We start from the raw sequence: 12550 nt of genomic DNA, 5'->3' as shown, positions 1-12550 counted from the left end.
GGTAGTGGGGGGGTGTGCCTCTAAAAGAAACTTCTGAGGGTCCTGACCGCTCCTCTTTGCAACCCAGCAGTCTCCTAGCTTGAGTCATTCACATGAGAGCTATTTCCTTCCCGAGTTTAGATGCAATGGTAGATACAAAACTGTGCTGCAGTCCTCAGATAACCGTTTGAAAACCAGGATGAAATTTTCCCCAAAGAGTTTCACTTCTTACTGCTAATAACTTTTGAAGCCCCTTTAAAGCTCAGCACCAAATCTTTGGGAGACCAGAAACTGCAGAGAACTTGAGTGACCCCGCAAGGATACAGATGAAAAGCAGATGGAAGCCGGCCCCAGGTGAATACTATCCCAGGTACATCTGAAAAATGCCAGCCGGGGAATTCCTGATAAGGCAACAGGAAATCAATACAGCAGCCCTTCTTCCAACTGGTACCTACACAACCTCCAAAATAGACTGACTTAAAGCATGACTTCAGAGAGGAAGAAGAAACTCAGAGAGGAAGTGATTATTCCAAACAGATGCTCGACCATAAATACCAGGAACAACTAGAGCCTAGAAGAACCGTGTACCCTAAGCCTTCATGCATGCTGTGCCCCTGGCCGTATTAACCTTAGGACGTATGTTCTGTCAATCTCCCCTCCCCCACCTCTAAGGCTCTAAAGCCAGACCTGCTCTGTTAACCAGGAAGTGTTCAGTCCAAGTCTCCTCCTTCTTTACTCAGGGCTGCTGTTGAGAGAGGCCTGGGACCTGGGACCTTTCGCTGCAGTGCTGCGATGCTTACACCTGGACACACCTCTCCTTGAGCAACAAAATACAAAGAAACTGTCTGGGACTAAAAGTAACCCTGTACATGCGCAGGTGGGGCAAATTCTGGACAAAAGACAGAAAGAGACCAAGAAATCCAACGGCCACTTTTGAGAAGCCTGGAGCACAGAGTGTTGGGAGCAAAAGCAGGGTCCTGCACGGGGTCTCTACGAGTCAGCAACTTCACTTTCACTTTTCACTTTCATGCATTGGAGGAGGAAATGGCAACCCACTCCAGTGTTCTTGCCTGGAGAATCCCAGGGACAGGGAAGCCTGGTGGGCTGCCATCTATGGGGTTGCACAGAGTCGGACAAGACTGAAGCGACTTAGCAGCAGCAGAGTAGCACACACCACAACCTGAGGGGTGGGCAAAAACCTAAGCCACCCCTTCGGCCTGATCCCTGGACACACCCCTACCCCCACCCCATATAAGGAGCAGGCTTGCCCCCTGCTCAGGGATTAAGGGAAACCTGTTGCTTGTTCTCGCTCTCCCTTGCTGCAGTAGGGCCCCGAGTAAACTTGCCAGTTTCTTGTCTGGCCTCCAGTCGTTTCCTATTGACTGGGGAAGGCCAAGAAGCCTGATGGATAACACTGTGACAAATTATCACAAACCTGGGGGCTGAAAATGGAAGAAATGTATTCTCTCCCAGTTCTGGAGACCAGAAGTCCCATATTAGGGTGTTGGCAGGTCCACAGTCCCTCTGAAGGCTTCAGGGGAGACTCCTTCCTGCCTCATCCAGCTTCTAGTGGCTCCAGGTTTCTTTGGCTTGTGACTGCTGCTGCTAAGTTGCTTCAGTCGTGTCCGACTCTGTGCAACCCCATAGATGGCAGCCCACCAGGCTTCCCTGTCCCTGGGATTCTCCAGGCAAGAACACTGGAGTGGGTTGCCGTTTCCTTCTCCAATGCATGAAAGTGAAAAGTAAAAGTAAAGTCACTCAGTCGTGTCTGACTCTGTGAGACCCCATGTACTGCAGCCTACCATGCTCCTCCATCCATGGTATTTTCCAGGCAAGAGTACTGGAGTGGGGTGCCATTTCCTTCTCCAGGTTATCTTCCCCACCCAGGGATTGAACCTGGGTCTCCCACATTGTAGGCAGATGCTATGCTGACTGAGCCACCAGGAAAGTCCCAGCTTACATACCTATAATCAGACTATATATTAGGGGTGACAGGGTGTATGTACATGTAATATATACACACATATACTATATGTTGGTACAGTACACACACACACACAAACTTTCATTGAAAGAGTAAACTAGAGAGAACACTGAGCTGAAAGGCATAAGGTCCCAGGGAACACGGTTAATTCCCTTGACTCAGGATCCTGAGTGGATACTGCCAAAGGGTAAAGTGTCGCGAGTTTCACTCTGCTGCGTTGACAAGAGCCACACATACAATGTTTTGTAAACTCCAGAGTCTTGGTCTCAGGCTTATTTCTTCCTGGGGAATGTCTTGTTTCTAAGACAACAGCTCTACAGTGAAGAAAAGTGAACTACACTTGACATTCAAGTATCAATACTTTTCCCTTCACCTAAATTCCCAAAAAGAGTGATCAGGTGACATGACCTAGGAATCAGTCTCCCAACCAGGGAACTTACAGGAGGAATGGATGCTGGGGAAGCTTTTGCGGCCCTCGGACACCAGATCGGGGTCACCGGTGCAGTGCATTTCCGAGTTCATCACTCCATCTGGAAAGCAGCGGTAAAAGAAATCGGGGCGAGGTCTACAAAAGACACCATGGACAGTTTCAATATAAAACGCTGCCATCACAAACAAACCCCAGCTGACCCCACTGACCCCTGCTGCTTCCCCAGTTCCTTCTTCTGCCATCAACACTGCAGCCCCCACCGGAAGACACCGTGGGCTTAGGCAAAGCTCAGGCTTCAGGGCCAGAAAGATCTGGGCTGGAACTCCCACTCTGCCACTTACTAGTTTTATGACTTAGGTTGTCACATAGCCACCCTCAGTCTCCACCTCTGTAAAAGAGGGATATCAGTACCTACCCAAAAGTGAGGTACTGAGGGTCAAGTGAGATGACTTCGGGGAGCCACTTGAGCATAGCGCTGGTGAAATAAAGATGGAGTGATAGCTCCATCGATGGCTCCAGTACTCGGAGGCTGCTACCAGGATCTAAGCCTCCAGGCTCCTCATGGCCCTGGATCTTGAGTCTGACGGCCAACTGCCTCCACTTCCTTACAGAGCAGGTTTCCTTTCAGAGAAGACCTGGAAACCCAGTTCCGAGCTTTGACACAGTCACCAGGCCAGCTCTTGGTCCAGGTTGTGGGGGAAGGAAGTAGGGGACAAGCTGGCCCCGAGGCCGAGTCACCTGCCACAGTCACGGCTAACGTGTACTGAGTACTTACTGCATACCAGACCCAGCATTAAGTACCATCCATGGGTCACGTCGTACGGTTCTTATGATAACCCTGGGGCAGGTCCTGGAACTTCCTTCATTTCACACGTGTGAAAATAAAGGCTTAGAAAGATCACACTCCTGCCTAAGGTCACACACAGCCAGTAAGTGCCACAAGCTCTGAACCCTGGGAACTGGATTCCTGCACCTACACGCCCCACCCCACGTGTGTCCACTTCACTCAAGAGCGGATTCTCACTGGGATGAGTGACGGTGGATTCTCCACATGAATTCAACCAACTCTGCCAGATGCCTGCCATGGACAAGGCTTTCCCAACCCTGTAAACACAGTCCCCCTTTTCTGCACACACTGGGTTACAGTTCATATGGTTCTCACTGTGAACTATAAGGGCTCACTGGCCCTCCAGCTCTGGGATCTGAGCCCAATAACAGTCTATCAGTATCCATAACATATCAATTATCAATCAACTATCAGAACTGTTGGTGTGTTGTCTCTCCCCTACGTGTGTCTCTAAGTGTAGCTATTCACCTTCTGAACCAGAGCCTCAGAGAGGACCTGGGAGTCAGCATTTCATTGGGCCCTCAGCAACTCTAAGCACAGAAAGTTGGAAGGACAATGCAGCCCAAGGTCACTTGCTGACCAATCTATATCCATCTTCTGCCCGCTCATTGCCTGACCAGGACTGCACATCAAGTACCTGATTGCTAAATACTGAGGTTCGGAGAGGGAAACCAACCTGTCCAAGGCCAACAGTAGTCAGGGCCTAAGTCAGGTCTTGAACTCAGATCTTTTGACTGTTTTTCTCTACAGAGACTAGCTCATTTCCAGAGCATTTTGGGGAGAAGGCAAGATAAACAGAAAATAGAAATCATCTCCCAGAAGGGTAAGAGAAATATGTCATGAGTCACAGCTCAAATACTAATCCATATTGTTTATCCCAGAGAGAATAATAAATAAGCAAGATTATCTATTTCTCGGATGCCAAAACTGACAAGTGAGAGAGTGTCTGGTGAGGCCCTGGGATACCAGTGGGCTGGAAATGGAAACAGCTTTCTTGACTTTGGTCCCCAAGAAAGTATAGTCATTAGATACTGCTTTACTGTTGATGTCCTGCTTACTGAAATAGTGAGTTCATCATTCAAAGGAGAGGCGAGATCTGAGTTGAGGACAGAAACCCCGGAAGGACAACAATTTAAGGGAAAACCAGATGAGCTCCAATCCATCCCATCCAGTTTCCTGTGGCCAAGGTTTCTACACGGCTGACCTTGAGACTCTAAGTCACTACTTGTTTCTTTTTGGAACTTACCTTCCCACTATCAATTTAATAGTGTTTGTGCAGACTCCATTCAAAGCAAGAGCCAAGGACACGGCTACAAAACAAAACCGACAAACAGAAAAATAACCAGCTGTCTCTCAAATCACAATTATCATCATTACCATCATCATCATCATTACTTTTCCATCACGCTATTTAATTTATGACCATAGAAATATGAACCAATGCTTTTTAAAAAGGAGGGAAGTTTGAGTGGCTAGAGTAAAACATAATTAGAACCGGACTTTGGAGACTGAAAGTTCATAAAATTCCAAGCCCCTATGGCATGAAATTTATCTCTCCTCCTAGACTGAAATTTTCAGTATCAGAGAGAAGCCCATGTATCATGTTCTGACCTGATAGAACAGATTTAATACTACAACATGTAGAATTTCTTTTACTGGTAGCAAAGAAACATAACATTTTATTTCCTTCTGGCAACCTTCTCAGACATAATTCTAATCAGAGCAGCTGCAGGAATCCCTCTGAATACAGGCATGCCCACTCAGGCATCACCTCCTTGTTGACCTGTCCCCTGCTGACGGCTGTCCACTTGTTATCAAACAAATCACTATTTCTAAGAAGGTGAAGTGTCTCAATACCTCATTACTGGTGTTTGAAAAGGTTTGCCCAGGTGGTTTTTTCTGCCACCTAAACCAGTAGGTACTTCTGTATGACATTCTTCAAAAACAGACAGCCTGGGGAATTTCTCTAAGCATCTTGGAAGGACTTTGCTGGAAGGACTTTGCCCAAAGGATGCAGGTGAAATGAGTCATGGAGTTTTCCTGCAAGGCCCCTGCATCTCTCTCTTGTGTTTATCAAGACTACACAAAAGGCAAGTCAATGCGATGGAAGGTCAAATGCTTTGCATAAGCAATAAAAACCTATCGATGTCCTGTTCCATTGCTTTGTTGAATAATAAAGCATGTGAGTTACCATTTCCCTTTGGCAAGTATTAACTGTTCAATACTAGCTGAGATTTATGTAAGGAAACAGCGGTGGAGGGCCACTTTCGGGAAGGAGCTACCTGGAGCAGTTCATGATCATGGGGAGACAAATGTATTATTCTACAAACGGAAAGGGCTGTGAACAGTCAACACAGTCACCAAGGGCACAGGCCACTGAGATAGAGACAAAAAACCCACCTGCTTGTATGAAGTCATGGGGAAGCAGAGAGAATGGGAGGGACCAGTTCAAATGAGCACCTGTGTCAAAGGGAAACTAGTCCCCAAAGCAGAGGATGGACTACATACAATAGCTGGAAAGGAGGGATGGGCCCCCCGGGTGCAGAGCGGGGCATGAGTCAGCAGCACCAGATCACCATTAAAACACCCAGCATGCAACGGGGTGTGTAACCTGGAAGCAAGCATGGAGGAACTTGAAGAGATTGGCTGATTACACTCTGCATGCACAGACCCTTCCTTCCTAAAACGCTGGCTTCCCTTCTTTCTCACAAGCTTGGAGCACTGCTGAGAGGTTTCCTTTGCAGAGAGGAGGGAGAATTCCCTGGGCCATCATTGCTGCAGGATTCTCCCAAAGCCGTGACAATTAACAGGCTGTGAGATTGCCCTGAGATGACAGGGGTCTTTTCTTGTTAGGGCTGGCCCAGCACAGGCTCACTGCTGCATTTTCCCAGCAGGGCTGAACTCCTTCTCCTCCTGGTCCTGCCAAGGCCTCTGCACAGAAAAGGTCTTCAGGAACAAGCATCACTAGCTGACCTCCCAGTACCCTTGAGGAAGTTCAGAGACCATGACATTGATCCAGAACACCATACACGTCCTCAACCTCTGCCCCAGCTGGGTTTACTATAGCGCAGAGCAATTCTCTGAAAAGCTTCAAGTGGCTGAGCTAGAAAAGGTGTGGCTGTGATGGAAACACCAACAGCTGGCAGCTTCACTCTCTGATCCAAAAGCCTGAAGGAGACAGAAGAGAGCGAGGATCTGGGTGGAAAGCGTCACAGCCTTCCGGAAGTAAAGTAAACCAATTACTACGTTCATCTGCACAGCACAACCTCCAGGGGACCCAGTCAGGGGACCTCTCGCTGACATCACAGGGAAGGCTGGGCTGAGAGCAGAGGCATGAAAGGCTGGCCGAGCAGGAAATGAACGACCCCAACCATGGGGGGCTGTCTTGTTGATTAACAAGAACCCAAGGCATCTGGTTTATAAGGGCTGCATCGACAGCATCCCACAGCACTGCAGGATTGAGAGGAGAGTCAGAAAGACAAGCCAGACTGTGTTCTGATAAAGAAATGCAAAGCAATGTGTCATTGAGTTGGCCTGCAAGTGGCCTGTATTGAGGGCACTCCTGCTTACAACCACCCCTAGAGGATTAGAGGGCTTTTGTTGCTGTCACTTTTGTTGTTGGGAATTCAACATTGCAGTCCTTCCAAAACAGGGTTTGCTATTAACACCAACTTGGCCATTCTACAGCCAAATCCCCGGGTGCGGCGAGCCTTACTTGCACACGAACAGATGCACAAAGCGGGCTGCTGTGGACACGCGGCTAAGGGGTGTTCTTAGGGTCCAGGTCTGCTGAAGATGCCTGGGTAAAGAAGGGACCTCAGACCAAACCACCCTTACTGAGAAAGTCCTGAATTCCAGATAATGGAGGAAATGCTACACCTAGTTTTCTGTCCTTGGTTTTGAAAGATCACTCCCTCCAGCCCCTTCCAAGGCTTCCTAAAAGTGGCAACTTTTATTTTTTAATTGTGTACAAAGGGAGGTTCTTCATCATGTTTACAAGGCAGCCTCTCATTTATTTAGGCAAACAGAACATCCAATTAACTCCACCTTCTGTTAACATATAGGAGGCCAGGTATGGTGTACAATTTTGAAGTGTCATCCTAAGGGAGATTCAGCTGAGAATGAAAAGGTCTAGAGAAAGTAACTGTAAGCTCCTCAAGGCCATCACAATCCCCCAGCTCCAAAAGCAGCCAGTAAATTATAAGTGTAACCATGAAAGACAGTCAGCCATATGTCTCGGGACTCAGTGTCGGGGAGCAGCTAGAATAACAAGTGAGGCAAAAAGATTTCCAGGTCAACTGAGAGGGCTTCCCAGTGGGACATTTGGGAACCACAGTGATATCTGCCCAAATGCTGACACAGCTGCTTGAGCCTCGAGAGGGAGGACACCTACCCCCTTCCTGGAAAACCTGACCTTCCCACCACCTCAGCTGAAGAGGCAGAGACCATGTGGTGAGCAGCACCTCAAACCACAGGTGAGCAGCCGGGGGACACACCTGTGTTCAAGCAGAGCACCCACAGGCTGGCCACAGACCTGGGACTTTGCATCCAGGCTTGAGACTTGAGTCAAGTCCAGAGTCTCCGCCTGGGGAGTCTGGACCACAAGATGCGGCGACACCTGGAGGTGGCACCGGAGCTGAGCAGCCACGCAGGCGTGGGGCAGGGCCACCCGCCACTGCAGGCCCGAGCCTCACACAGACCAAGACGCAGGCAGCAGAGACAGCATCTCCACAGGAGACTGAGGCAGGGAGGGAGAGGAGAGGAAGGACGCGTCACAGAGAAGAGAGGGCATGAGGCGACAGGGCGCCTCCACCCTCATGGCCTGGATCCCTATTCCATCCCCACGAGGGCTTCCCCTCTGATTCTTGAATGTCTGTAAGATTGCTTGTGATGGTCCTATAACCAAACTTCTAATTTATTTGATCCAATTTGAGAGGAATTCTGTTCTTTTCAACTACACAGCGCCTAACCAAAGCCTGGCTATGTAAAAAATGGTCCCAGTCCTTCCACTGCTCTGCACACCCTAGAACTCACACCCACCCTCCTTCCCTTACAAAGAACAGGGAAGACAGTAGTTCGCTACATTTTTCATTTCCTCAAAGTCCAGTAATTAACAAACACCATCTTTAGTGATGAATTTCATATTTCCAGATTTACTACCTTAGTGAATGGTGAGCCTGCGCAACACACTGACCACACAGTGTGTGTGAGGGTTTGGATAACGTCAAGGCGTCATGTCAGAAAATAAACCCAATTCAGTTTTCCTGATGACCGAAAAGCTAAAACTCTGGCTTCCGGGCAGTTTATTTTGCTAAACAAGCCAAATAGTTTTGCTTTCTCTTCATGCTGTCATTTACTTTGTCTTTTGATTAATATGCAGATCAGAAAAAAAATGGATTTAACCCTAAAAAGATCAAACTCCTGTCACACGCAGATATGGCTCAGCTTAGCGACAATTTATAAGCATCGTGTCATACTCAATGGCAAAGACTATAGCATTCTTTACATAATAACAACTGATTAACTGCCAAAGTGTCCCCACAGTGGCAATGAGTTATGGAGCTTGTTTCCAATTGAGATTAAATTTTACATCTGCTTTTCCACATTTTTGCTTCCAGTCAGTGGTGACTGGTCAAGGAGTCTGTGGTTGATGTCTGAATGAATTGTCCCAAATTGGGGCCTATTAGCCACAAATGTGGGGTTGGACAGTCAGCGGTGACAAAGTTTCAGATTCACTCTGCCTTACAGCCAAGAGCTGTCCTTCCAATTTGCTTAGGAAGCACAGTGCTCTGGTGAGGAGCCTGAAACACATTTTCAGCACAAGGGACAGCGGCGATGGTCTGGCCCGCAGACCAGCACTGGCTCTTTAAAAGGGCTAAACATTTACCTTGTCTTGTGTCTACCAAGCTTAATTTGACCAAGAGAAAAATCAGTTGAGTGCAACTGAGATTTTCGAAATCTGGTAATCTAATCAAGTTCAGCCCCGTCCCCTAAAGCAGGAACTGGGAATACTCTACCTAGGAAGGCTTCCTTAATTTCAGTCTTGTCTGTCCGCCGGATAATTTTCACCACACAAATAACAGCCAGAGGTGTGAGGAAAGAAATTGCCTGGAAGAAATAACAAATAATCCCTTATGAAGGCAGTAGTTTTCTATCAGAGAACCGATTGATAATTAGTTCCAGTTAGCTTCCCAGGGACGGCAGAGCCTGGTGGGCGGCTGTCTATGGGGTTGCACAGAGTTGGACACAACTGACGTGACTTGGCAGCAGCAGCAGCAGCTTCCTTTGGACTCACTAGTTGAATGATCTCACTGAACTCCTGACCTCATACTAAGAAGGATTTATATCTATACTGAGAGATTCCACAGACTTGACAAATCGGAGGTCTGATTATGGGTTATAACTGATTTGTAATTGCTGCCAGTCACGTTTAAAGTGGTGGCTTTTTAAACAGAAAAGAAGAGCCTATAATTACAGTGACATCTTTGCCAGTAACCCTCCTCCCATCCTCCCCTGTGGAGGGATGGAAGAACCTTTGGCTTCCCATCCCCAGCACTCTGGCAACACGGGAACACGTGGGATTTGCTTGGAGTCTATTGATTCATTCCCCTTTGGTATTCTTTGGTTGAATATTCCTTTCTGCCATAAAGCAGAGGTTAGTCCCTTCACATGAAGTCTCTCCTCTTCTCTTCTCCATCCCCTTTCCTCCCCTAGACCAAAGCACTCAGGAGTACAGTATGCACTTAACGAATCAAGCTGGTGGGATTCAGAAGCAAACAACTCTATCACTGAACCTTCTACGAGGCAGGAGCCATGTTTGGGTACCATCCAGTCCTGGGGTCTCTTAAATCCTCATGCAGGCTTTGTGACAATCTTTGCCAGGCTTGGGGACTATGTGATGTGCCTGAGGACACAGCTGGGAAGTAGCGAGATGGGCTCCAGAGGCCAGGTTTTCTGCCTCCCATATCTAGTCTTTACTCAGCATTCTATAATTAGTACTTTTTTTCCCCCTAACATTCCAATGATCAAAAAAAAAGGCAGTGGATTGGCCAGAAAGCTTGTTCATTTGGGGGTTTCATTCTGTCTTACCAAAAAAGCTGAACGAACTTTTTGGCAGACAATATTTTGTTACATCCTCATGATTATAACGTCTCAGGATAACAATCAAAAGGGATTAAATATCTCACAAATCTACAGCTGGGCTCACAGACAATGGTGAGAGGCATGGGCGTGGGAGATGGTAACTATAAAACAACAGTGTTCACAATTTTGGAAGTCTCCAGGCTAGTCAATGTTGCTTTTTGGAAAGGGGGCTTTCTAACAGGACTGAGGCATGGCTGGAAGATACTTTCCTTCATTTAAAAAACACCAGAATTCCTCCAAATGTACACAGTCTATCAAAATAATTGGAGATGTCCTGCAGACATGCAAGAACCAGACCGCGAGGGCTCAGAACATCTTGGGAACTTCTCTTTGGGAGCAATATTCACAGACAGTTCATGAGACAGGAGAAACCTTTCTCCTTACAGGCTGGTTTCTTTGTGACCACAAATGGTAGTAACCAGCTTGATGAGCCTCCTTATTGGCCATGGCCCTGAACAACTTAACATCAATAAGTCCTGTCGTCATGGAGGGTATTCAGAAGAGTGGGGCCTAGGTTTCAGGGGAGCTGCACAAAAGGAGATTCAGAACTGGAGCAGAGGAGCAGAGGATTTACCCAGGGCAACTGAAAAAGGCAACAGCAAGAGTTCCAGCAAGTCTGTGAGTCTACACCAGTGCTTGGGGGTCTCTTCACCTGCAGCATTTGTTACAAGGCTGCGTCCCTCAGACCCTCTTACAGGACAGGTCTGGAATCTACATTGTGTAACAAGCATCTCAAACGACTCTGGTGACTGAGAAATATGGCATCGGCTCTGATTCACACGTTCAGTGTTTAGAGAGCGCTGGCTGAATCCCAGCTTACCTAAGTCCAAAGTTAAGCTTAAGGTCAAAGAAGTCCTGGGCTTTTGGTTTCCTCTCACTTTGGGCACTACAGACCAGCTGCTGCCCTCAAAGAGGAGAGAGCAGCTCACTGAACAGTGAACAGTATTGCAGCAACACCGCCAATAGTCAAACCATAAGTATGAGAACAACAGTGAACTGAAGATGTGCTGTGTGCTGTGCTTAGCTGCTCAGTCACGTCTGACCCTTTGTGACCTCACGGACTGTAGCCCTCCTAGATCCTCTCTCCATTCTGGTGGAAGTAATGATAGCTCTCCTCTTCTTGGGCTCTAAAATCACTGTGGATGGTGACTGCGGTCATGAAATCAGAAGAAGTTTGCTTCTTGGCAGGAAAGCTATGACAAACCTAGACAGTGTGTTGAAAAGCAGAGACATTACTCTGCCGACAAATGTTCACATAGTCAAGGCTATGGTCTTCCCAGTGGTCATGTACGGTTGTGAGAGCTGGACCGTAAAGAAGGTAGAATGCCTAAGAATTAATATTTTTCGAACGGTGGTGCTGGAGAAGACTTCTGAGAGTCCCTTGGGCAGCAAGGAGATCAAACCAGTCAATCTTAAGGGAAATCAACCCTGAATACTTGCTGGAAGGACTGATGCTGAAGCTGAAACTCCAGTATTTTGGTCACCTGATGTGAACAGCTGACTCATTGGAAAAGACCCTAATGCTGGGGAAGATTGAGAGCAGAAGGAGAAGAGGGTGTCAGAGGATGAGATGGCTGCATAGCATCACCGAAACAATGGACATGAACTTGGAAAACTCTGGGAGATGTGAGGGACAGGGAGGCCTGGCGTTTTGCAGTCCATGTGATTGCAAAGAGTTGGACATGACTTGGCAATTGAACAACAACAACATATATATAAACACACACACACACGTATATATGTATGCTATTGGTGGCTTCCCTGGTGGCTCAGATGGTAAAGAATCTGCCTGCAATGCAGGAGATCTGGGTTCAATCCCTGGGTTGGGAAGATTCCCTGGAAAATAATGGCTACCCATTCCAGTATTTTTGCCTGGAGAATTCCATGGACAGATTAGCCTGATGGGTGTGAGTCCCTGGGGTCTCAAAGAGTCAGATAAGACTGAGCAACTAAGTATTTTAGCACATATGTGCTATTAACATAAAAGGAAAGGAAAGTGAAGTTGTTCAGTCATGTCTGACTCTTTGTGACCCCATGAACTGTAGCCTACCAGGCTCCTCCATCCATGGGATTTTCCAGGCAAGGGTACAGGAGTGGGTAGCCACTAATTTCTCCAGGGGATCTTCCCGACCCAGGGATTGAACCCAGGTCTCCCACATTGCAGGCA

General features: G+C 47.5%; 1 protein-coding gene across 1 annotated transcript in view; it reads right to left on the bottom strand.

The window, feature by feature from the left end:
• Positions 1-12550, bottom strand: part of PLPP4 (phospholipid phosphatase 4) — a 139206-nt gene that overhangs the window by 67140 nt on the left and 59516 nt on the right. Inside the window, exons 3-5 of the mRNA XM_040254446.1 lie at positions 9258-9348; positions 4487-4550; positions 2404-2528 (exon numbers count right to left, since the gene is read on the bottom strand). Of these exons, the coding sequence (XP_040110380.1) occupies positions 2404-2528; positions 4487-4550; positions 9258-9348 (280 nt within the window). The remainder of the gene's footprint in view (positions 1-2403; positions 2529-4486; positions 4551-9257; positions 9349-12550) is intronic.

This window comes from Oryx dammah, unplaced genomic scaffold (assembly GCF_014754425.2).
Source record: "Oryx dammah isolate SB20612 unplaced genomic scaffold, SCBI_Odam_1.1 HiC_scaffold_14, whole genome shotgun sequence".
NCBI lineage: Eukaryota > Metazoa > Chordata > Mammalia > Artiodactyla > Bovidae > Oryx > Oryx dammah.
This window is presented reverse-complemented; position numbering and strand designations above follow the sequence as displayed.